This window comes from Rhododendron vialii, chromosome 8a (genome assembly GCF_030253575.1).
Source record: "Rhododendron vialii isolate Sample 1 chromosome 8a, ASM3025357v1".
NCBI lineage: Eukaryota > Viridiplantae > Streptophyta > Magnoliopsida > Ericales > Ericaceae > Rhododendron > Rhododendron vialii.
In genome coordinates this window covers 6,710,836-6,736,467 of record NC_080564.1, presented here as the reverse complement: position 1 = coordinate 6,736,467, position 25,632 = coordinate 6,710,836, and the positions used below count along the sequence as shown (strand labels likewise).

The following is a 25,632-nucleotide window of genomic DNA, read 5'->3' as shown; positions in this document are numbered from 1 at the left end:
TTGGTACTAGAAAAGTAGTAGTTACGAAGAACAAATAAAATAACTCTAAGAACTTAAACTAACACAAGTTCTCCTTTGAACGAACCAATGAACTAATTAAATTAGTGGAGCAATTGGTAACAATATATAGGTAAACTGTATAGTTAAAATCTCGTTAAGTAAAGTACTGATAAAGGCCTGGGATAATTAAAATGTTAAGGGTTACATAAGAAACTTACAAACTGATGCCTACAATAATTATTATTTATTATTATTATTATTATTTTATCTTAATAATATACGTTGAACGCTAAGAATTTAATAAACTACTAAGTTACCTAACTAAGGTCAGCGGAGTTAATGAAACGTAACTGGAAGCTAGTCATGAATTTTAAATAATTCGAAAGGCCTCGGGCCAATCCTAACATCTACATGTTTATGCACTTATAAATTGCTTTGCTTGTGTTCTCATTGAAATGTATCATGTTGGATTCAGTTGTTGTTGGAAATATATGATTGGACATGCTAGCCGGACTTAGGTTCACTGGGTGGTACGAGTAGTGACTCATGTAGACGATGTTAAGTAAATGGAAACTGATAAAGTGTTAAGGTGTGAGATTGTGGATTGTGATTTGAGCCATGGCTATGGCAAGAGTAACCAATGGGGCCCTGTGTTGAAATGGGTAACCAATGGGGCCCTGTATTGAGAGATGTTGTGACGCTAATGTATAATGCGTCATGGGAAAATTCACTTCTTTTGTTCAAGAGGGAATAGGTCCCATGAGACGGTTATAGTTAATGGTAGGTGATGTCCAACCCTAATGTATGATGCGTCATGGGATGACTCGATCCTCATGTTATGGTCTTAAGTGAGAACATGCTAGATATATAATTTAGGTGAACTCACCTAGGATCCTGGTACAGGACAAGCAAGAGGAAGGGTGGACCCATGAGACTGTTGTAGTTAGTGGATGTGGGAGGAAAAGGATCTCGTGAAGAGAATCCTTAGATATCATGTAAGTTGATGGATAGTAAAGAAAAAGTATGATGTGCTATTATTCTGTACTTTCTGTATGTTGTCAATTTTTATATCGTCGAACTGCTAACTGCAGAATAAGGGGTTAGTAGGGTTGGGATTATCTACTGAGTTTCAAAACTCATTATGGTGCCGTTGGGCTGGCGTTTTATGTCAGGTAATCAAGAGACCGAAGAGCAGAATCATCTTCAAGATGATCAGTATCAGGATGAGGACCTCCCAGCTGAGGAAGGGGAGTTTGTCGAGCCTTGGATGCCCTACCCTTAAAAGCTCTGTTAATTTAAAGTATTGTTATTTGAATTTTCAAAAGTGTTATCACATTTGTCAAACTCTGTTTTTATTTCATTGGGTTGTAAGACAGTTAAGTTGTTTCGAATTCGGTATTTGAGATTTTCGCTGCTAAACTCTGTTTAAAAAAAAATTTATTTCTTAAATCAGTTTTATGGATTATTAAATCAATTAGAAATGATTTAATTAACGTGTCCGAAAAATCGGGGCGTTACATGAGTTTTTCCTCAAAATTTGACCCAAATTTAAGAAAGAAAAAGGGTAAGGACCGGAGATGCTCTTAGCTCTCATTAACTTGTGCTCTCAGTTAAAATTCAAACAAATGCTATACAAACCATTAAAAATCACGCAAACTGTTTATCCTCACGAGTTCAAAGTGCATCAATGAAATTTTACAACCTCAAACACAACCCCCTTCAATACTTCTCGAATAAGTGTTACGTTGACGATGTTTTACAAGATATATTAAAGGCTTAGGGTCCGTTTGGAACTTGTGAATAAGAAAGAAAAATAAAAGAAAGTGGTCAAGGAGAAAAGTGTGAGAAAATGTATTGTGCATAAAATTCAGCTTTCTTATTTTTATCTTACTTTTCTTTCTAAACCAAATAAGGCATTTTTTTTTTCCCTTTCCTTTCTTTTCCGTAGGTTCCAAATAAATCCTTAGGCCCCGTTCCAGAAACCTTCTTAAAAAATAAGCAGTTTATTTCACATTTTCAAACTAAAAATAATGTAAATAGAAAATAAAATTTCATTTTTTTTTTGCACCGTTTAAATGATCTCAATGAGATTTATCAAATAAGATTCATAATGGTAGAAAAATTATTTTTATAAATACATGATTTTCGAATTTGAAATTACCTTATTAAAAATAAGTAATTATATCGATTTCTGGAATGGAATTAGTCCTTGAATTAATATATCTTCAATCAGTATTACTCTATCAAAACATTCACGCTACATTAAGACTAGATTACATAATTCCTCAATAGGGCTTTCCGTTGCCGTTTCCGATTATTCTCCCTCTTGCGAACATAGAGTAATTCTAAAATTATGTCTCTCAAAATTGTTTTCAAATCTGCACTCGCACTCTCGATCACACACTCGGGTTACATTGCGTGTAAGATTCACACTCACAGTCCTAACCCTACTCGAAGATCCACACTACCTACCAGATAGTACAGTATTTTGAGGAACCAGAAACATAGACTACCTACCAGATTTGAAAATCCCACTTCATTTGTCCAACTCAACACCTTCTAGATCCTTCCATGACCCAAAACAAGACAAAACAGCAACCTTCTGGATTCTTCTGTAACATTCTCCTCCCTTTATCTTCCCATCTCGATCGGCCCCCGTCTTTCCGTTCATCACTCCAATCCCCACTACCATTCCCCAAAATCTCTCTCTCTCTCAAAAACCCAGTCCATAAACAGCCAAGGATGCCGTCGTCGGAAGAAACCCCTGCCCCACCACTCTCTATAATCCTGGGGTTCTCCGCCTTTGTCCGAAACCCGACAACAGAATCTGTGTTCCTAATCGAGGGTCCGATAATTCCCGACCAGCCGATCAAAGGCGGCCCGCTGCCGGCGTCGAAGGCGTCGATCGAGGCCATGCAGACGGTGAAGGTAACGGAGTCGGGGTTCGAGTGCGCGATTTGTCTGGGGGAGTGTGGGGTTGGGGAAGAGGTGAAGGAGATGCCGTGCAAGCATAGGTACCATTCGGGTTGTGTCGGGAAGTGGTTGGGGATCCATGGGTCGTGCCCGGTTTGTAGGTATAAGATGCCCGTGGAGGAGGAGGGTGAGGGGAATAGGAAAGGAGGTGATCGGAGCGAAGGAGGAGATGAGATTTGGGTTAGTCTTTTCGTCGGAGGTGGTTGGAGAGATTCGGATAGGAACTTGGACAACGGTTCTGGAAATTCTTCGGGTGGTCACGTAATGGAAGCTTGATCGGACGCTCGGGTGGAAGTGGAATTGGATTCTCAGAAATTAGTTGAAGTCTAAACTGGTCCGAACACAGTGATACTTAAGTGATACGGGAGCTTGAGTATTGACAGTCGATAGTTTATAGTTTTTGGTTTAGGTTTTTAGTTCAAATTGTATAGGGTTGCAAATTAGTTTACAGTTTTGAGATTTGTAAGCGTGATTTTTTCTGTATCATTCCAATTTTATCGTATGTTTCTTAAAGATTTTTTTTTTTTTTATAACTCATGTGTGATCCTAGTAAAAAGATAAAACGTGCACCAAATCTTGGGTGTGGACCCAAATTTAGGTTTAGGTTTTTATAACTCATGTGTTTGATGGGTGTAGACTTTTTTATACCCGTTTCTGGCACTGCGAATCGGGTTAGCCGTGATTGGACTTTTTATTAATTCCTTAATTAATTTGGGCCGAGGCTGGGTAATTGAGCATAGAATAAGTATTGGGCCACGGGAATTTACCATTTGGGCCCAAGAAACACGCAACCCACGGTCACGGTTTGGCCCAGGAAGGCAGCCCACGGTTGGGCCCATGAAGAAAAAAGGTACAGGTTTAGCCCAAGAGGCGAAACCCATGGTTTGACCCATGGAGGAAGCATTGATTTGGTCCACCTGATGAGGTCCATGGTTTTAGGGGAGCGGTTACAATCTAGAAGCAGTTGATATTTTGAAATTCAAAGGCCAATTGACCAATTGGTCATGTGTCAAATGCATGAAAAGATGGAGTAGTGGGAAGTTACTGCAATGTCACCCATCAACCCTTAACTGCCAGAAAACTGTCAAATGTGCATGAAAAATGGAGCATCATGGGACACATGTCAGCTTGTGGAGCGAAGCAGAATTCAGATTCAGGCTTGGATCAGCTTACTGCTGTGCTTATAAATACAAGTTTACAAGATGAAAAACGGATCCAACACCAATCAAAGCTTAACGCGTACAAACACTTTCTTGCTTTCAGCAAAGTAGATTATCAAGTACTTTGTGCTCAAACCCCATTCAAACTCACTTCATCAAGTAGTTTAGATTTTTACTTTTCTTGTACAACTTTATTATCCCGGAGTAATAAAGTTCACGTTTTTACGTTCCATTTCCTATACGACAAGGAAATTTGAAGTCCACAACCGTGTGGCAAACCACGAACCTCATTGTGATCTTTAATCTTTGGGTCACACGTAATCGCTCTTACGTTAGAAGTCAGGATTCACGGGAATCTTCATCAAAAGTTAGGTGCTACAAGTCTTGGCACGCCCGCGCTTAACGTATTCACGCCTTTGCCAAAAACGAGAGTTTTCAGGACCCAAATTGCACATTGTACACGTAACATGTGGAACGTGGGTCTTAGTAAAAAAAAATGTGTTTCAAATATATGACCTTCTCGACGATGCCTAAGCAATGAAGAGTTTGTTCTTCACTACAAAAGCCCCATAATGGCCGGTGCCAACTGCACGGCGCAATCTTGAGAAACTTGCTCGGCTGTTGCTGTTTGTTTTAGCGATCAGGTCGTCTTCTTCTTCTTCTTTGCTTGTTTAGTATTGATCCTGCCTATTACTTACCTCTGCACCTGCATAACAGTGTTTGAACCTTTTGAACATTGAATAATGCTTTAGAATCAGGACCGACTGCGCCAACTATTTCACCATAGTTTGGGACACCGTGTTAGTCATTTTGCACAATTTTTCGTTTGCTGGGAGAGTGGGCCGGAAAGATGTTTACCCACATGATGATGTATGGCAATCAAATTACTCAGTCCCATTTGGTGCAGAATTGAAAGATGACAACCAAAAAATGAGAAGCTAAGTGCTAACCAAGTGGGACATGCCCCCGGCAAACCCTAGTGACAGAAACCTCAAATCAGAGTCATGGTAGAAGTCCTAAAATGAAGATACACCAGGATTGATATAGAGTCCATTATTCTACATGCATATACAAATAGAAAACTCAATCCAAATTCTGTTTACGCAATTTTCAAGGGTGTTGTTCCCACATACTTTAGAAATTTCCCCGCATTTCAATATGAAGCATGATGCCATGATCGAAAAAATTATATACTCCTACCAGGTTATACAGCACCATATGGATGAAGGAATGAAGGGTACAGGTCATTCAAGAACTCCCAAAAACAAAACCTTGCTCAATGAGAAGAAAATTCCTGGAAAGTTCATGCATGCCACTATCCTCTATTATGCAGAATCCAAACAGTTTTTTTTTTAATCCGCAATCCAAACAGATCTCAATACACAGTATTCTTCATTTGTTCCTACTTCTTACCCTTCAGAAAGTAACACACGGGCAGTGATCTATTAAAACATTTTCAGACACATGCATGGTCTTGTGAAATCTTGCGCAACAATCAAGGAACTTAGACCGGGTAGTACTAACAAACAATTACACTATATCAGTCAACATTATCATGTGGAAAGTTTAAAATCACATTGATAAAAATGGTTGCAATTTTAGATTGTGCCCTCACTGCCCTGAAACTAATTCCTCTGATATTGGCAATGATAAGATCATAATTGAGAGATGGCAAGATAAAACCACAGATGCGCAGCAAGGAGAACAACAGTCGGTACTGAGCTCACACGCATCCTAGAAGTTCAGCACAGAGAACCAGGTAATCCCCATTGATTACAAGTTCAGCACTGTGATTTATCATCACTCATCAGATCCAACGTTCAAAAACTTGAGCAGATCTAAATTCGTAAACTACAAGGGAACTAAAAAGACGCATAATATAGAGGATCTCCATGAAAGAGCATAGAACAGAAAGCAGTAAAACCGACACAGCATAAAATCAATTTCAGACCAGTAGAGGAAACAACAGGCGTATGCAATCAGGTTCTCCGTGTCCCTATAATGAGTGGATAATATCCCAAGGAACACATATACAAATCACCTACTATTCTTCTGTTTTCTTTTCAGAGTTAAATCTTCGGTTAGGCACCAAATAAGAATATCACACTTCCAATCAATTAAAGGAATCAATATGTTCCTCCAATTCTACGAGATTATAATCAGTAACTATGAAAGTGGGAGACTTGGGTGTTGAATCATCTATAGAAATATAGAAAAGCGTATTGGGCAGGGCTCCACAATTTCACATTTCAACGACCAAGCTCAGTTCAAGAATTACCGGTATGTCTTCCACTTCGAGTTACCGCCAGGATAAACAACCAAAAAGCGCAAGAACAAAACAACAAAACACGCAACACACAGGAAAGAAGTTTGGAACCTGTTTTAACCCAGATGAGATTTTTGATATCCCGAAAGTTACGTAACTGTAGCATTGCTATTACATGAATAATTTTCATAGTACTAATCAGCATCTGGAACAGGAAGAAGCAAATACCATGAAAATGTGTTGCTAACAAAATGAAGGATTTTTATACTTACTATAGCCAACTCTACAAGTATCCTTGCAGCTTATTGCCATGAGCTTATTTAAACACAATACACTAAAACGTATGCCGAAAGATCTTCCTATAAAATTAAGACACACAATACTTCTTAACCTTTCGAGGCTTCTTTGGTCCCAGAACCTCCATTCTGCCAACAGAACACCCGCACCTTGCTTTAAAATCAAGAACAGCTCTTCCATTAGGTGGTGCCATCTTCTTAAGCTCAGCTTCCAATTCCCTATGGTGATCTCTGGGCAATTCAAATAACCCTTTCTTCACACCATCTTTTGTCAAACAAACACTCGAATTCTTCACACACTCCTCCGTCTCAAGTTGGATATCGAACTCAGCCCCCTTTCGCAGCCCGCGACACCCAGGCTTTCCGCATTTCCTAATTGTACACTCAATAATTGCCAATACAGCAATCACTGCACATAAAATGCCGAGTCCTAAAAACCCATAAACCATTGGAGCCTGTAAAATCTCCTCCCCAATCACATAAACCCCTTCTTCCACTGCATAAACCCCTTCTGTACCAATCTTGATTATACTGACAGCTAAAGGGGTTACATAAGGAGATAGTAAAAACCCCAAAGCACCAATGACTGCAACACATATTACCACATCGACGGCGGCCGATCGAGATTGTTGGCAATCTGGAATACTCAAGTGATTTGGAGAATTGGGTCCCTTTCTATTGCTCCTATATCTGGAACTTAGTTCGGTTGAATTCACGAACTTAGACATGACTAGCCGTTTATCAACCGAAATTGAACTACGAAAACAGACCATTTGGATGGAACCCAGAAATTAAAAAAACTGATCTCTCTCGAAAATCCACCGAATAAACCCGTACAGATCAAGATAAAGCAACTACAGTCAAAATTGAGATCGACCCAGCTTAAAAAATCCGCTAAAAAAGATGAGGAGTTTGAGTGCACCTGAATACCGGAGCTTGTCGGTTGGCAAAAGGAAGTTTCTGAATTTCTACATGGAGAGATTGAAATCAAAGATTGAGAACGGATGGAATTTGGAGCAGAGGAGACCGTAGGTTAATGTATAGAAAAGTTGGTGTGAGAGCTCGGTTTTTCTTGGCCGGCAACAGAGGAGAGAGAGAGAGAGGACAAGAATCACAAGTCATCCATTAAGAGAGAGTCATACACGCCAAGCAAGATTTTCTTCTAGCTAGTTGTGAACTTGTGATAGAGTATTTTATGGGCTGAACGGAAATGACACGGTGGTATGGACTTCAATGATAAGGACATTATTTTCGGTAGGGTATGTATGGTTTCCGAATGGGGCCATAAATGGGCTGAACCTGCCGTGGCCCGCCAAATTTAGTTCATCAAATATTAGGAAGAGACTTGACTTATTCGGGGAGGGGCCATAATTCCAATTTTTTACGGAATCGTACAATCTCGGCTGTCCATTTTGACTTTGGAGTCTGAACATTTTGGATTTAAATAAAACTTTTTTGGGGCCGAAATGGATACGCACGATTCACCTCTGTAAATAACTATTCACGGAAGCTCCGTTAAAAAAGATATTCTCTATTCGGAATGATTTGTCAGACACAAATATATTTTTCATGGCAAAAATTAGTATTATTAGTTGGTTTTAATGAGGTTTGAACCCAGTTGAATGCAAGGGAGTAGTAGGCGATTTAAGATCGATTGCGGCCATTTTGTGTAGGAGTATTTCATAGCCATTAGAGTTGGGTGATATTTTTGAGTGAGGCTAAAAAGTGCTAGTAGGACGGCCTAGGGCATCCATGTTAAAATAAAAGGCAAAGCAACTGTAATTTTGATAATTTCAATGATTTTTTTGGGTAGTCAGCTATTGATAATGTGTTTAAATAAAATCTTAGATGGTTGGGCATTGAAATTTTTGCATAATGTCAGTTTGTTCACAAACATAAATCGTTTTTAGCGTTTTATGGAAAAACAACTATAACTCCATAAAATATTCAAAAACTGGGTAGGCAATTGTTCGGGCTCATCCGCCCTTTGGCCTGCCTTTGTTGAGAGATAAAGATCTTGAAGAAACTCCTGGACTTGGCAGCAAGAACGGAACCAAGATTTTATCCTAACAGTGGCGAAATATATACTAAAAAAAATCTAATGGTGGCGAAACTATATAAGTTGGGCATATTTTTTTTTACATATAATAATTGCATTTTCTAAAATTCTTGTCGTGGCGATCGCCGCCTCTAGACCCCCTTGATCCCATCCTTGCTTGGCGGTGGCATATGAAGACCTGAGAGTAACGTGGACCACTGGAGCTGGTGGTGGCATATTTTCAACCTATAATTCATGTGGACTTCGGGTTGGTTTTGTGCAATGAGGTGCACAACACCGTGCTGCGCATCTCTGAGCCATTGGATCATGTATCCGACGGCTCGGATCTCATCTCGGCAACCAACAATCGAGAGTCGTTCATTGTCGAAATGAAAGTCGAACCATCAGATACACGATCCGACGGCTCGGAGGTGCGCAGAAGGGTACTGAGCATACCGCTGCACAGCACCATCCCCAATTGAATTCATGCTTAGTTCCTGTTTGTCAATATTACAGTCTTTCAAAGGAACCTAGGCTCATAGTATATTTTTCAACAGAACTATCAGTACAAGTTACTAATGGTTGACCTAGAGTCCACCATTTTATAGTTATTGTACCATTGGATTGACTCCAGCAAAAGTTGTGGAAATGTAATAGGAATGCCGCACTCTGCACTCATTACTCAAAATTCCAAAATCAAAATCTCAAAACGAATATGGTTTTGAAAAGGGATTCACCTATATTTAGGGACGGATCTACACGGGGGCACGTGCCCCCACTCAAAATTAAAATGTTCTTAAAAAAATTTATGTATAAATTAGCATAATTATGAAAGTGTGCTGATATACAAGCATACACAATTGTATATATCCTGAAAATACACATATAAAATTAGTTTTATGCCTGAATTTCGTCGTATGGTGTATTTATACTTGTTACTTTACGAGTTTTTTGTTTATTTGGAGCTATTCTTTCTTGATTCTCTTTATTTTTAACCCTTTATGAGAAATATTTTAAAATAAAGGCATTAACAAAACTAGCTCGATTATTCTAAAATTTGTTGATGTTCATTTAAAACATACTTTAAAAATTTTGTCTGAGATTTTGTGCTCATTTTTACCTAATTTAAATTAAAGTATGCGTTAAATTTTTGTAATTAGTAATGCATGCTTTAATTTTGTATGATCTTACTATGGCTGACTAAAAAAATGAACTTCCCCATTATGATTAACATGTGCCTCTACTAGGGTATATTTCTAGATCTGTCCCTGCCCGTATTATTAATGAACCAAATACAGTTGATTGGGTACATATATTTCAGTTTATTGGTAAATATGAAGCTTCACATCAGATCAGATACTAGCATTCAAATACATTTTAGATCAGATACTAGCATTCAAGTTAGGCAAAAGTTCTAGTAGAATCCAAATTTAGATAGGGTTGAGATCGGGGTTGGATAGAAGGCTTTGATAACCTGAGTTCAAGTTACATATGTGGTGCCTAATACATGTCGACATTTTCAAAATTAATTGATCATATATTTGTTGTTTTCGTTTCCTAAAAAAAAAAAAAAAACTAGTTTTGAGTTACTGATAATTTGAGAGTAACAAGTATAGGAATTAATTTTTAATTTTTTTTCCAGCCAAATATAGCTTTAGCATGAGGCCTCCCACCTAGTGCCCTTAAAAAATACTCCCACTGTCCCAATTTAAAACTACTTTTGTCTCAAAATATTTGTCCGTCCGCAAAACGAGGACTCAAAATTTAATGCATTTCTTTTAATAAAAAATTCTAACTTTTTTTCATAAATTCCAAGTACTCATCAATATCTAATGAACTGTTAAAAAAAATTTGAATTTTTCTTGCAAAATTTTTATTATTTTTACATTCTCGTTTTGCGGACCGGACAAATATTATGGGATGAAAAGAGTAGTCTTTTTTGGGAGTTTGTGTGATCACTTTTCAATTGATTATATATCTTATAATTTATAATATTTTATGTGATTTTAAAACATTGTATTATAAAACTATCAAACAAAATTCATATTGGATATAAAATTCATTACCAATTTAAAAATATAAATAGTTTTTTTTTAATCTGGTTAGAATAGAACGATGGACTATTAAATTGGGACGGATGGAGCATTTAAACAAATTAAATGACTTTGATTATTTGTGTGGAATTCCGGAGTAGGTCTAACACAATCCAGTGTAAGCATTTCGAACGATTGAGTGTAATTGAAATGCATAACCAAACATCAAGCGGTTAAAAATCATTTTTTCAAACCTGGAGGGAGAATATGTACTTACAGAAAACCTTGGGGGATGTCAATATTTAGGGTGCGTTCTTTTTAACTTATAAGTCTGGAACTTATTTTAATATTTTTTATTTAATTTTTGGGATTAATTGTTTGTCTTAACGGGATGAATTGAAAAAGTATAAAGTATGGCCTGATGTTGAAATAATTCAAATAAGACGGCACTTTGGATAAATAAAATAACTATTTGATACTTTTTTTTTGTTTTTAGGGGGTGTTTGAGAGTCAACTTTTTGACTTTTTATTCTCAACTTTTTGATTTTTTGAATTATGGTCAGAATGTATTTTGAATTTGGTAGAGGGTTTGAATGATATGTGCATAATGTATTTTGCAACTTGATTAATGTTTGAGAGATATATATAGAATGTGTTCTGTATTTCTTTTTGTTAACAAAATAAAAAAAAAGTGGAAAATGAGAAGTCAAAAAGCTCCTCTCTCGGTCTCCCCCTGAAGACCGGGGAGTTTGTATCACTTTTCAATTGATTCTATATCTTATAATTTATAATATTTTATGTGATTTTAAAACATTGTATTATAAAACTATCAAACAAAATTCATATTGGATATAAAATTCATTACCAATTTAAAGATATAAATAGTTTTTTTATTTGGTTAGAATATAACAATGAACTATTAAATTAGGACGGATGGAGCATTTAAATAAATTAAATGACTTTGATTATTTGTGTGGGATTCCGGAGTGGGTCTAATACAATCCAGTGTAAGCATTTCAAACGATTGAGTGTAATTAAAATGCATAACCAAACATCAAGTGGTTAAAAATCATTTTTTCAAACCTGGAGGGAGAATATGTACTTACAGAAAACCTTGGGGGATGTCAATATTTAGGGTGCGTTCTTTTTAACTTATAAGTCTGGAACTTATTTTAATATTTTTTATTTAATTTTTGGGATTAATCGTTCGTCTTAACAGGATGAATTGAAAAAGTATAAAGTATGGACCGATGTTGAAATAATTCAAATAAGACTGCACTTTAGATAAATAAAACAACTATTTGATTCTCAACTTTTTGATTCTTTGACTTTTTGAATTATGTTCAGAATGTATTTTAAATCTGGTAGAGGGTTTGAATGATATATGCAGAATGTATTTTGTAACTTGATTAATGTTTGAGAAATATGTGTAGAATGTGTTCTGTATTTCTTTTTGTTAACAAAATTAAAAAAAATAGAAAATAAAAAGTCAAAAAGCTCCTCTCCCGATCTCCCCCTAGTCCTTACTTCTCTTCTCTAAACCCAAAAATCGAAAAGTCATTTTGCCCACACTAGCCAAACACCAAAAAGTTAAAAATGAGAGTGAGAAGTTGAAAATGAAGCGCTCAAACATGCACTTAGTGTGAACTTTTTTTTAATCTCGATAATAATTTTGTACGTTTCAAACTTTTCTCGTCAATAAGAAAATGAAGTTAAAATACACAAAACGAAGAAGAAAATGAAGTTAAAAAGCCCTTTGTTTTTAAAGTGATATTGGTAGCTTTTTTTTAGTCTTTCGAGTATTGTTTCCTCTTTTGTTTTGTGGAGAATCAAAAAGGCCAAAAAGCAGAGAAAGAGGAAAAGCGGAACATAATTTTCCAAGGCTACAAAGACAACTCAACTCGTGGCTGGAGTTGCATTTGCCGAATGACGTGGCGCCCCCAGCTCTCTCTCTCTCTCTCGCCCCCCGCCCCCCCCTTCTCTCTCCCTCTCTCTCTCTCTCTCTCTACAATATCCTCTCTCCCCGTGACGGTGTAGAAATGTCGGAACCCAAAGGAGACCCAGCGATTAAGCTCTTTGGAAAGACGATTCCGGTCATCGAGATTCTGCCGCCTCCGGCCGCAGCTCCAACCTCCTTCGGACCCGCTTCTCCTACGCCGGTTCGTCCTGATATTCCTGCCAACGAAAGTCCCGTTCAAGATCGGGTTTATTCGACCGAGGATGGCAACAACTCGAATAGACTCGGAGAAGATCAGGAACCTGATAAGGTGTGATTGGATTTTACTGAATTAGTATTATTCTTATTATGATTCTACTTTGTTTTGACGATTTTCTTGACGGCGTGGTACCTTGGTTGTGGAATCCAGTGAGTGTATAATTAGCGTTTTTGGATGTGGTTTGCGCTTAATTATGCTTGGAATTACTACGGAGTAGCTCTTTACTCTTTAAAGTATGTTTCTCTTAACTTTTTGAGTTGAGAAATGATAATGCTAAAATTATTTTTGTCTTTGTTTTTTCAAAATTCTAGTGCATAAAAACTTTGTACAGTTGCACATGGTATAAAGGTTTTATGCGCTACAGTTTTGGGACAACCAAAAATACTTTTTGCATTAGCAACACCCCCTTAGAGTTTTGTATTCATTCAAAAAAAAAATCGCATAAAGTACAAAATTATGACTTTCATCCAAAACGAGGGCGTAAAAGTAATTTTATTTCTAATTTTCAAGATAAAGCCCAAAACGAGGGTGTAAAAGTAAATTTATTTTTACTTTTCCGATTCTTCTCGTCGGGACAAATTATCTACAAAATTTTGGCGCACTAATGATCACGAATTTTTTTGAACAAGGAAAGAATGCCCAAAAAGCAGAAAAATTTAAGAGAAACAACACCTTAGTCTGGGATATTGTAATTCTGCTTCAGGATTCAAACCTAGCATATTCTTTTATAACTGGTCGTCGAGGCTAACTTACACCTACAACGACTAATCTCTGAAACCTGAAGTTAACGACGAAGTAATGGTTTTTTTTATCGGGGTTGGGAGTCGAACCTATGCGCTTGGGACTTACATGCTGCCATGCTCCCACTCGACCAACTTGAGGTTAGGATTCAAAACAAGCATGTTCATTCATTTTTTCAGAAAATTCAAGTTTATGGGTTTTAGGTCACTTTCACTAGTTTTATTTTTGTTGAGCTATATTTGATTGGTTGTACTAATGAGAGGATCTACAGAGGTAATCGGTTGAGAATTACTAGTACGTCCTTGTGGTTGGTTGCCCAATGGATGTGTAAGTAGTTCATCAATAGTTGGAGTCAAACTTGCTCTCCACATATTTTTGTAATTTGAGTGCGTTTCAAAATCCAACCAATCTAATAGGCCCTTGGATCATTGTGGATGTCTGGAAGTTTGCCTATACGCATGAATTTGCTTGTTTTATATATTTTAGGGGAATTTTGTACTGATGGCTGAGGTTAATCTGTACTGATGGTTTAGAGAGTTCCATTTTGTATCTATGAATTTGCTGGAGGTATTGATCTTGAGCAAAAGTTAGGTGGCAGTTAAACTTTTTGCTCTCTTTGTTTTGGATGAGACCTGTTTTAATAATCAGTTGCTGCATAGATCGTGCATCAACGAAGTTGAGGCTATAAGTTGTTCGTTTGACTTAAAATGTCTTATTAGATGAATTTTCTAGAACCCGTAAATGGGTTGCTAATGGCTATCACTTATAAGTCATATGGAGATTCTCTTGATGTATACTTCACCCCGTATATTCTCAGAAATATTTGACGCTTCTTCATCCTCTCCCTTTAGGCTTTAAGCTCTCTTTGATTGTTTAAGTTGTAAACAAGATAAAGAAATCCTGGATTACCACATCCAGTTGAACTAATCCTTTAGATTGTTTGGTATTAATTTGTTTTCAAACGCGTTCCTGCCAACCATGCAAAGGATTGTTTAGCTTGTATTCATACATCTCACTTACCAGAAGAGCTGTCATAAAGAAGACCTGCGGTGATGAGTAGAGATTTGCTTTTAACATATATGTCAGGAGAAGATAGCAATGACCAAATCAGTTTTTGCAACTGTTCAACCTGGTTCTAATTGTGAACAGTGAAATTTGTTCTGGTACTTGTTATGTGTTCTCACTGGAACTTTTGATCAATCCAGGCCCCGTCTGGTATCAAACTGAGTGATGCTAAACAGGAGGATGGAGCCCAGCCTATTACTTCAGAGGAAATAGCAGATCCAAATTCAAGTGCAGGGGTAAATGACAACCCAAAAACACCACCCGTTGATAATGAAGCCTCAACATCAAGGACTGAAGAAGATCAAAATGAGACTAGTAATTCACAAGAGAAGACCCTAAAGAAACCAGACAAGATACTTCCATGTCCCCGCTGTAATAGCATGGACACCAAATTCTGTTACTTCAACAACTACAACGTGAACCAGCCGCGACACTTCTGTAAAAACTGCCAGAGATACTGGACAGCTGGTGGGACCATGAGGAGCGTTCCCGTGGGTGCCGGTCGCCGGAAGAACAAGAACTCAGGCTCTCACTACCGTCAAATAGCCATACCAGAAGCTCTTCCAAATGGGATCCACCATCCGAATCTAAACCCCAATGGCAGTGTCCTCACTTTTGGCTCTGATACACCCCTCTGCGAATCAATGGCTTCAGTCTTGAACGTCGCGAACAAAACGATCCAAAATCACTCTCAAAATGGATTTTGTAACCCAGAAGAACTTAGAATTTCAGTTCCTTATGGAGCTGGAGAGAAAAGGGATGAGCACTTGAGCCAATCTTCAGTCATTGCTGTAAATTCAAAGGAAGAAATGGGTACAAATGTGCCACAAGATCCAAGAATGCAGAATTGTCATAGCTTCCCTCCTCAGATACCTTACTTCCCTGGGGCTCCATGGCCGTACCCTTGGAATTCAGCTCAATGGACGCCACCTGCTTTTTTTCCGCCAGGGTTTCCTATGCCGTTCTACCCACCGCCTTACTGGGGTTGTACCCTTCCGGGCACTTGGAATGTCCCTTGGGTAGCTCCCCTTACTTCTCCGCCCATCCAATCAGGTCCTCCTTCTGGTCCTAATTCACCAACTTTAGGGAAGCATTCTAGGGATGAGATTATGATTACAAAACCCAGCTCTGGCCAAGAGGAGTCAGAGAAAGAGGATAATAATGAGCCGTGCCTTTGGATTCCAAAAACGTTGAGAATCGATGATCCAGGTGAAGCAGCAAAGAGTTCTATATGGCAAACATTGGGAATTAAAAATGACAAAGGTGATTCAATCAGTAAGGGAAGTATGTTTAAGGCCTTCCAATCGAAGCGTGATGAGAAGAATCACATGCCAGAAACTTCTTCGGTGTTACAAGCAAATCCTGCAGCTTTGTCTCGGTCACTCAACTTCCATGAGAGCTCATAGGTGGGTAGCTTATGAAAACTTGTTTTAACTTTCCTAGTCTAGGTGAGTAATTCTACATTCACATAAACCGGCCACTGAAAGGAGGATGAAAATCAAATTCAGAAGTTGGTCCCCCTAAGGCGACTTCTTTAATTGTCTCGTGCATTTTTCTGACGCCGATTTCTGTGACCGTAGAATTACTCCTGTGCTGACAATTGAAGAGCGGATCTCTGCTAGTGCTTGGAAAATTATTGTTACTTTGTACACAATGAGGCCACGTTGATTCACCAGCCTCATTTGTCGGAATCTACTCCCAGAATTACAGTGCAATTCAGAAGACATCAGAAGGTGAAGATGGAGATTCTAGATTAGCTGTAAGTGGTGGCTGATTCCTACTCTTTACGACTGGAAGTAGAGTCTGGTGCTTTCACTTTATGTATTGTGATTTTAGTCCATATGTATTGTATAGTTGTATAAGAAACAGGGATAACAAGGAGTGAGTTTTTGTAACAAATCCCATATGTAATGAAATAAATTTGGAATTTAGTTCCATGTTGGTGCCTTGTGTGTTTACCTTTCAATATGATGTAGATATCTATGCGCTATGAATAGAACCCATGAATTGGAGCAGACACCATTGTTGTGAAATTTCAACTGTTTTCCTTGGCTTTGCCAATAGTGATGATACTATGAATCTAAGGGGATAGACGGATTGAGTATTTTCCATTGTCCAATTGTTCGGGCAACATTAGTCCCTCTTGATCGTATTTCCCCTGAGATGAAAGAAAAGACAGGACTCATGATCATATTTCCCCTGAGATGAAAGAAAAGATAGGTAATTTGTCTTTTCAAAGCTATTGTAATAGACGTCAAATGGTTGATATTATTCCTCCAGGACCAGAACTTCTTGACCCTATTTATAAGGAAGATCCAACCAAAGATGCCACCAAACCGGTGAAAGACTCATTACTTCTTGACCCTTTTGGCTATTTATGTGGTGGGTTAAATGAGTTGGGGTCAGTTACAAGTTTGCAAGGCAAAGAAGCTTCTTGTAGGCCCTTCTTTGCAGATATGCTTGAATTCTCACCACAAAAGAGGAAGCCACCTTCTTTTTCAGTACCATAGAATCCGAACAAATAGTGCCAAAAGTTGGAAAGCTGGTCATAAAGGTTTTTTTTTGTTCCTTTTCCATTCGTTCTGGTTTTTCTTTTCCCTTTCCTTTTTTCTTCTCTTTCTCTTCTGAGCATGTTCTAGTGAAAGTAGTGTGGCAATTATTAGTGATAATCCCTTCTGTTACCACTAATGGTGGCATGCCAGCAACATCTGCTTTTAGAAGTTGGGGGGGGGGGGGGGGGGGGGGGGGGGGGGGGGCGTTGGGGCCATTTTTATATTTAAGAAACCAGTATCTTATATATTTGTACCATAATTAACTAAACCATGATAGTGATAAGTGGACCTGGGCACTACATTATAGGTGCGCGATTCAAAACGTCCATCTCTACAATCATTGTTCTTAAATTTCAAAAAGTATTCTACAATATATGGACAATTCGAATCGCACACTACAGATTCCCCGAGTATTCTACAAGATATGGACAACTCGAATCACATACTACAGATTTCCTGAGTTCGTGATAAGTTTAGTAAACACAGTAGAGGAGATTTTTGTCTAATTACTGCATTTATTAGCTAATAATTATGAATCAAGACACTGTTTGCTCCCATTGGATTTCCTGTCTCTGGGATCCCAATGCGTTCGCATTAAAGATTATGGCCCACACGTGCACTCTGCTTCAGGATTAGTCACATGGGCCACAATACATTTGAATTAAAAATGCACGAAAAGTTTATGGAAAAAACAACCAAACCATAGGGATGTGGGAATTGGGGAGTCAACTTCTTCACTTTATCATAGAGTTGCTTCTTTCTCTTAAAGCAAAAGTATCTAAATTAGGAGGCAACACCCATCAGATGAGGTGATTTCCACAATTAGAGTAAGTGCATGTACACAAATAAATTTTAGAAAATTAGGAGTTTTAAGTCACACGGCAGGTTCACGGCAGTCTTTTGGTGTTTTGCGATGGCGGCTATGATGTCCGGATTCCAGATCGTCACACTCCCTCCCTAATTTGTTTAGGGTTTGGGTGTGTTTTGAGCTTTAAATATTGTGCTTTTTTCCTTGTACTTGGGCTTTTAAGCCTTCTTTGGTGTTTGGGCTGCATCCTATTTACGTTCATTGTTTTATTTGGGCATTAAGGCCTCTTAGATACTGGGCTTTGTCCCTTGGGGTGTCTTTTGGTTGGCATTTTGCCAATCAAGGGCTTGGGTCTCGGATGGATACTTGTTGTCTTTATCCTTGCTTCTTTTGGTCTTTATATTCACATTCAAAGATTAATAAAATCTTTTTTCACCGTTTAAAAAAGAGTCACAAAGGAAAAGAGGTAAAATTCATGAATTTAACCATGGGCTACCTATGTGGGCCAAGTAAAGAAAGAAGGGCTGGGTGGCCGGTGGGCACTGGGCAGGCTTGTCCATTGTCATAAAAGGAAGGATGCTAATTGGCTTTTTTGATTAAAATGATTACATTACTAACCAAGTATCCGAGTTCACAAATGTGGGGTAGTAGCATCAATACATAACTCACGAGCAATACAAGGAGGTAAAAACTCGAACGTAGCTAACAAACGAAGCCGTGTTTTCAGTTAAAACTTATTACTGAAGGAGGTTGGTGAATTGATTCGCTTTCCGGTAGATGAGTCTCATTGAAGGAGCTTTCAATATTGCAACAAGTATGCCGGTCTGAAAGAAGAGAACTAAGGTGATCTGTTTCCTGAGAGCTGTGACTAAGAAGATGGTGAACCACCATCCAATTCGCATGCTAATTGGCTTTTGGTTCTTTGCATTTGGGAGTGAAAAACTATAATCTCCAAAAGCTAATCCAGAGGCCTGAATAAAGCAAGTGAAAGTGGACTTTAGCAATAATTGAGTTCCCTTGTAGCTTTACATTAGTTTATCATTTCGAGGACAACCATGTATATGCTTCTAGGATCAATGAAAAGGTTCCTTTTGACTATTGGCATTCTCAAATATTATTTTCGTCACTGAAGTCTACTAAAATGTGTAGGTATGTCTGAATATTACACACACATCCTAGTTCAACCTACATTGTTGGGAATTTTTTTTAATTTCTCTTCTACTTAATCAAATGGCCTCTAACAACAAAACTCCAAAATTCAAAAATAGAAAATTTCTCCCTATTCCAACCCCTCCCCAACTCTACCGCCAACCATAACTCCAACCACTTTTTACGTAGCCTCCTTCACCCAGCCCAAACCTACCTTGGGACATATCCAATGGATGCATTACCACATGCATTGTTGGGTCTCACCTTATTTGTCATCTGAGTTAGTCAACATTATCTTATTTAGGAGCTCCAATGCATGTTTTAATTTTGTTAGTTAAATCATAATTAAGTGAACCCAACATCAGCTAATACAGTTAAGGGGACCTGGTTTCATACCCAATGAGGCCAAACATTTTAAATCTTGGGGTCACTGAGAGTTATGCTTGGTCGTTAAGATGGCCCGGACATCTAGTTATAAAAACAAATGCATGAAAAAAATTACAAAAAGTTAGTCCTAACTCACCGGCAGTACACATTTTTAGCACATAGTTAAGGGGACCCAGGATCCTTGCAGGGCACCCTGTAGAGCACATCACAATCATCCAAACGTGCTTTCAACAGTCAAGATTTAAAAATAAACTCTTCGCGCGAAGAGTTTATTTTAAATTTAGATCGTTGAAAACACTCTTTGTACGGCTGTGATTTCCATTGCGGCCCCTATAGTGCACCCCTGCACTACAGGGTTTCTGAGTCCCAGTTATGAGGCCATTCAAGATGTTCGTAGCCTTACATTCAGAGAATTTTTCTATGGTATACAAATCACTTTTTGGTGTATGATACCTAAAAAGTCACTTTAGTAGTAAGTACTCTACATTGAGTTGTAAGTATTTCACATTGAGTAGTAAGTATTCCAGATGTATAATATTTATCACTCATGTAAAATACTTACCACTTCATATGAAATAATTTCACACTAAGTGGTTAGTATTTCATAAGAAATGATCATACATTGAGTTGTAAGTATTTCACGTTGAGTTGGAATACTTATCACTAAAGTGACTTTTGGGTACAAAATTTTCTGTGTGTGTACCATAGATGGACTCTCATTCAGAGTATGTCTGCAAAATGACTTTTCCCAATTTTGTTGGATCCAAGAAGATTAGTACTAGTTTTTCTATGAATATTTCTAGTTTGACCAAACTGTTTTATACTATAATAAATCAAAAGTCCATTGCATGCGACGCTAATAAAAGCTTTCTCGAAAACTGCCGACCAGTGGTTTTTCAAGGTTTCTTTCATCTCTTTCGTTCCGCATCGCCCCTTATATACTCCATAATCTAAGCAGAGAGTCAGAAATCTGAGAACGACCCTTTTCCAATAATTGCCCAACAAATCATGGGTCGGTCTTCTTCTCTTCCAGTTCTCCTCATTTCAGCTCTTCTTCTTCTTTCCTTCTCTGATGGTAATGGTGTCAAGTTTCCTTTCTAATGAAGCTAATCATAAAAACTTCTAGGAACACACCCTTTAAAACATAATTCCGGACACAATTGTGTCTGGGACCGTCGGACGTATGGGAATTCACGTGCATCTAACGGTTCCGAATCACGGTTGTGTCCGGTGAATTTTAAAGGTGCGTTTGTAGCATTGCTCTTCTTCTAATTGTGTTTCTCTTTTGTCTTTTTTTCTTGTTAATTTCTGGGTCCTAAATTTGTTCCTCTGATTTCTAGGGTTAGGGAGAAAACTCATACAAACTTTTGGGAACGAGGGGGACTCTGCTGTTCTCAATTTTCATTTTCTGGTATAAGCAAAAAGTCTAGGAACACGCTTTCCGGACACAAGTGCGTCCCACCTGTTCGATGCATGTAGGCCCACATGTATTGAATGGCTCCGGATGTAGTTGTGTCCGAAGTCGTGTTTTAAAATTGTGTTTCCAGCATTGCTCTGGTATAGGAGGAATTTTGAGGGATGTCTGTTTGTTTCTCAGGAAAATGCTGGATTCTCAAGGGTACTGTTGATTGACTATACTGGCCCCGAGGCAAACACTAATGAATCCGGATATTACATCTCTCCTTCAGATCAAACTCCTGATGTTCCTTAGTCACCAGGAGGATACTACAACATGAGATCATTTTAACTTGGCAGTAAAAAAGAAAAAAGAAAAAAGAAAGAGTTTTCATTTCCTTGATATGTACTGGTTGTTTGCTGATGATGTTGTTATGGGATTGTTTCTGCGACTGTGCTGAATTTTCTTTCCCACTTTCTCGGTTGTAAACGAGACTCTACAGGTGTCTATACTTTTTTGTTCATGTGCGTGGTGGTGTGTAAGATTAATAAAATGGCTTTGTTTCACTTCCATATGGGGTATTTCTTATGTGTTTGATGGGGACCGTCCTCCCTTTTCTTGGCTAGAATTATAGTCAGTAAACACTATATCCCCTTAAGGCATATGGGTTCCCTTTCCGTCTCATGGTACCTATTCTCATTCTCTGATATATAGAGTAGATATTGTGGATCTGTGGTCCTATTATGGTCTGGTCGCGGCATATGTAAGTCTATTACTGAACCTATTTCGATGATCAATACTGTTTATTGATCTATATCTGGAAGAGTCCAAGTTGGATAATAAAGACGTGTTTGATGCTTTCATTTAAGCTTATGGCATGTTTGACACTTTTTATACCATTAAGGAAAGCACTAATTTTTGACATCAATATTTGGGACCTTTGAGAGTCTAATGAATTGCAGATAAGTACACAAAGTTACAGAACTGAACAAAATTTCAATGAAAGGGCTGTCGAAATGGTATCCCTGCAAGCCGCGTCAAAGGGAACGACAATAAATGTTTGTTAGCCAAAAAGGGCGGAGGAAGGGACAACTAGATGCAGCAGCCCTCCTCTAGGCATGATCATTTGAATTCTAGACTCACGGAGAATCCTAGAAGAGAACAGAGAGCCATCAGCCATACCAACTACCGCCTCACCCAAGGCAAGCAGCCAGTAGGAGGGAAACTGGAAGACATAGGCCAAGGGAATAACGACTATATATTAACGTGGACAATAGTTCTACATCACTGATTCTTATCCTTCACCACTATATCTCAAAGACTCTTGATTTTTTCCTTTCTGTGATTTCTTCCAAACAAAAAGCCGATTTACAAGCATCAAACTAGCTAGTAACTATTAATTGAAACAAGAACATAGCATAAATTGCCATAAGTCTAGCCCGTTACTTTTCCGGTGGTGTTATTTGCTACTACTACAGTCTTTAGAATGGAGGAAACTTGATAGACGCAGCGCACTCCCCCTTCCCCGTTGGGATCCCTGGACAGTCTATGATCCTGTTTCCAGCAAAGTCGCCACACATGACTACTTGATAGAGCTGACGGTTCCCCGATTTGTCCTCATTGCACCATAACCCTGGCATATACCCGACTGCCTTTCGTATGGTCTCCTCCACCACTGCGCCTGTCTTGTAAAACCTCCCATTTGGTTGGATTCCTATGGAGAAAGGAAAAAAAAAAGGGTTGTGGGTCTTGTGAAAAGCTAACAAGATACTAACAAGAGTAATAATCAGTCAGCTTAATTAATTACCTGCATTGTTGAGTGTTTTAAGGAGGTTGACTTGCTTCTTAAGTCTGAGAGCTGCCTCAAAGTAGTCAAGTTGGTTGAGGCCTGAGCATGTCCCATGCTGCTGCCATTCACGGGCCCACAGACTCAATCCATCACTGCTTGGGCAGGCAAGCGAGACCCAATTTACTTGCAGGCTTTTGGTTAGGTTTGAGGCCTGCCTCATAAAATTTTACATTCCAACAATGATGATTAATATTGTAGCTAGCTGGGGATAAGGACTAGAGATAATATTTACCATGCATTATCTCCAATGGAGACGCCGTTAGACCGATGGTTCAATTCTCAGGTACTGTGTACATCGTATAAATGTAGACACAAATCTTGTAAGGCGGCTTAAGGCCAAACTCCGTGTGTTCTGTGCGATGCGTGCGCGCATGAGTATCTTGTACGAATCTACCTTAGATATTCTAACAACATATGTCAATTTCGCATTACAAACTCCACCATAAACGTACAGGACAGAATTTGAAGGCGCCAGTGCGGGTGGCAAAAAAAATACTAAAATGATCAACATTGTACCATCGTCGCTCAATTAATCCTGAAAAATTGGCAATGAGAGGGTCTTATTTTGATTTCTGACAAGTTGATTAGCTATTCCTATGTTATCACGGCATAGATTTTAATTCTAGTACATCCAAATTAAGATGGTGATAAAAAATTTAAAGTACCTTGGCTAAGTTGAGCTGGCTATGAGAATTGCAGAACTGAGGGATAGTGGCATTCAAGTAGCAGGGCCACAGTCCAGCAATGGTGAAATCATTTGCAGGTTTTCCATTCTTCGGGAAGCAACAGCCATGCTTTGTGCTACAGTACGACCCCGGCCACTGCAACCCTAAAAGGCTTAGTAAAAGATTGAAGGAATGCCGCACAAACCCCCCCCCCCCGTTTGTTAAATTCAACTATGATGGAGCGTTTTCCTCTTCCCGCAACTTGGCTGCCTTTGGTTGTTTAGCGAGAGATAGTGGTGGAGTGATGCAATACTATAGAGCAGGCAGAATTGTGGCTTCTTCAGCATTGGTGACGGAAGCCTGGGCTTTGCGTATTGCCTGTGGGATGGCAATTGATTTGGGAATTGATAAAGCAGTTTTTGAATCAGATTATCGAATTGTGATTGACTGTCTTAACAAAAAGGTGGAGCAGTGCCCGTGGGAGATAGCAGTTGTGGAGGACATCAAGATCTGGGCTTCTCAAAGGACCTGGGTTTTTGTTTGGGTTTCTAGGGAGCAAAACAGTGTGGCTCACTTGTTAGCAACAAATTGTATAGATAGAGCTTCTAGTTTTAATCCAGGTTGTATTCCGTCTGGGCTCAAAATCCTCCTTATGAAGGATAGACCTGTTTAATTTCTTGTAATCAAATTTGACTTATAAAAATAAAAATAAAAATTTACGTGATATGTACCAAAACAAGGGACTGAATTGCACAGTCATTCGAAACGCAATCTTGAACACCCTTGTAATTCAAGCTAAACACACAATGGAACCTTGATTTTTTTTTTTTTTGACTTGTATGTCTTTATATTTTTTTGTTACTTTAGTGAGTGGGTAACCAAGTTTAAGGTTTTGCTTGGGCAACTCACACATCAGAGTCGGCACTGTGCATCCTAAATCCTAATCCTAGGGATTAGAAGTTCCCGTAGAACTAGGAAAGTTAATGTTCATCCGGCAGAGATATGAGGTGGTGCAAGAGAGTCCTTGCACGCTGGAGACCCCTTTAGGGCGGCGGGCTTATGCCAACCAGAAAGTCTACTAGCACAGCAAATCTGTGCACAGATTTCTACGTGGGGCCCACTAAGGGTCCCACACAAGTGATCTGAGCCGTTTATTATGTTTAAAACATTTTTTTAGGGTCACCGCAAAAAATTAGCTCAATCCAATACCTATAAGTACTTGATCTAATCGTCTAACTTTTCATTTTCTAAAAACTTGAATGAAAAATTAGACGATTAAATCAAGCACTTATAGGTATCGGATTGAACTGATATTTTCTAAAAACTTGAATGAAAAGTTAGACGATTAAATCAAGCACTTATAGGTATCGGATTGAGCTGATTTTTTCGCGGAGGCCCTTGAAAAAATGTTTTCAACATAATGAACGGCTCGAATCACTTGTGTGGGACCTGTAGTGGGCTCCACATAAAAATCTGTGCACAGATTTGCTGTGCCCAATCTGTGCACAGATTTGCTGTGCCAGTAGACTGGTTCTATGCCAACTATGACTGCCCGCGTATGGTCTGTGCAGGACAAGGTAAAGGAAAGGCAATCTAGATAGTAATATTCTAAAGACTCATAAAAATCACATACCTGTAGGACAAGGTAAAGGAAATCTCCTGCAAAACATGGAAGTGGTGAAAGGGATAGTGCAAAGATGGTCAAAATGGAGACTGTGGACATAGATTTCATGGTTTCTTTCTTTATTATCTCCTTGTGAGTTATGGGGCATATTATATATGACAAAGCACTAGTTCAGTGGTATATGTAGTTGAAGGACCTTCTCTCCGATTTACGGAAAATGATTTTCACATCCCTCTAATCTAAGAACCACTCAAAGAAAATTGCATTTGTAAAAAAGAAAATCCCAATTTGGGAAGCAAGGATATTCGTTACATAATTTTCATTTCCTACAACGATGCTTTATTCTAGGATCCGGACCTTCTATTTCGACTGTCTATTCGAGCAAATTAATGGTATGAATTTATTGATGATATC

The 25,632-nt window shown here is 38.5% G+C and overlaps 4 protein-coding genes and 2 long non-coding RNA genes across 7 annotated transcripts; 2 read left to right on the top strand and 4 right to left on the bottom strand.

Annotated features, from left to right (window-relative positions):
- Nucleotides 1–2,576: 2,576 nt before the first annotated feature.
- LOC131335094 (E3 ubiquitin-protein ligase MPSR1-like) lies at nt 2,577–3,486 on the top strand. Its single transcript, XM_058370286.1, has one exon. The coding sequence runs from the start codon at nt 2,743–2,745 to the stop codon at nt 3,247–3,249; it is 507 nt and encodes a 168-aa protein (XP_058226269.1). The 5' UTR covers nt 2,577–2,742; the 3' UTR covers nt 3,250–3,486.
- Nucleotides 3,487–5,647: 2,161 nt separating this feature from the next.
- On the bottom strand, nt 5,648–8,165 carry LOC131335093 (uncharacterized). Its single transcript, XR_009202421.1, has 2 exons — nt 7,618–8,165; nt 5,648–5,920 (listed from the first exon to the last, which is right to left on the bottom strand). It is a non-coding gene; the product is annotated as an uncharacterized LOC131335093 (long non-coding RNA).
- On the bottom strand, nt 6,512–7,623 carry LOC131335092 (uncharacterized protein At5g19025). Its single transcript, XM_058370284.1, has one exon. The coding sequence runs from the start codon at nt 7,466–7,468 to the stop codon at nt 6,767–6,769; it is 702 nt and encodes a 233-aa protein (XP_058226267.1). The 5' UTR covers nt 7,469–7,623; the 3' UTR covers nt 6,512–6,766.
- A 4,394-nt stretch (nt 8,166–12,559) lies between the features above and the next one.
- Nucleotides 12,560–12,893, bottom strand: LOC131335091 (uncharacterized). Its single transcript, XR_009202420.1, has 2 exons — nt 12,776–12,893; nt 12,560–12,742 (listed from the first exon to the last, which is right to left on the bottom strand). It is a non-coding gene; the product is annotated as an uncharacterized LOC131335091 (long non-coding RNA).
- LOC131335090 (cyclic dof factor 2-like) lies at nt 12,628–16,723 on the top strand. Of its 2 annotated transcripts, XM_058370283.1 has the most exons (3): nt 12,687–13,033; nt 14,929–16,194; nt 16,369–16,723. In XM_058370283.1, the coding sequence occupies exons 1-2, from the start codon at nt 12,806–12,808 to the stop codon at nt 16,192–16,194; spliced, it is 1,494 nt and encodes a 497-aa protein (XP_058226266.1). In that variant the 5' UTR covers nt 12,687–12,805; the 3' UTR covers nt 16,369–16,723. The 2 variants fall into 2 exon arrangements, with proteins under 2 accessions (XP_058226265.1, XP_058226266.1); XM_058370282.1 differs by having other exon boundaries at nt 12,628–13,033; nt 14,929–16,723.
- Nucleotides 16,724–22,315: 5,592 nt separating this feature from the next.
- On the bottom strand, nt 22,316–25,414 carry LOC131335089 (ribonuclease 3-like). The gene is made up of 4 exons (XM_058370281.1): nt 25,228–25,414; nt 23,595–23,750; nt 22,888–23,080; nt 22,316–22,794 (listed from the first exon to the last, which is right to left on the bottom strand). The coding sequence occupies exons 1-4, from the start codon at nt 25,324–25,326 to the stop codon at nt 22,562–22,564; spliced, it is 681 nt and encodes a 226-aa protein (XP_058226264.1). The 5' UTR covers nt 25,327–25,414; the 3' UTR covers nt 22,316–22,561.
- Nucleotides 25,415–25,632: the final 218 nt, after the last annotated feature.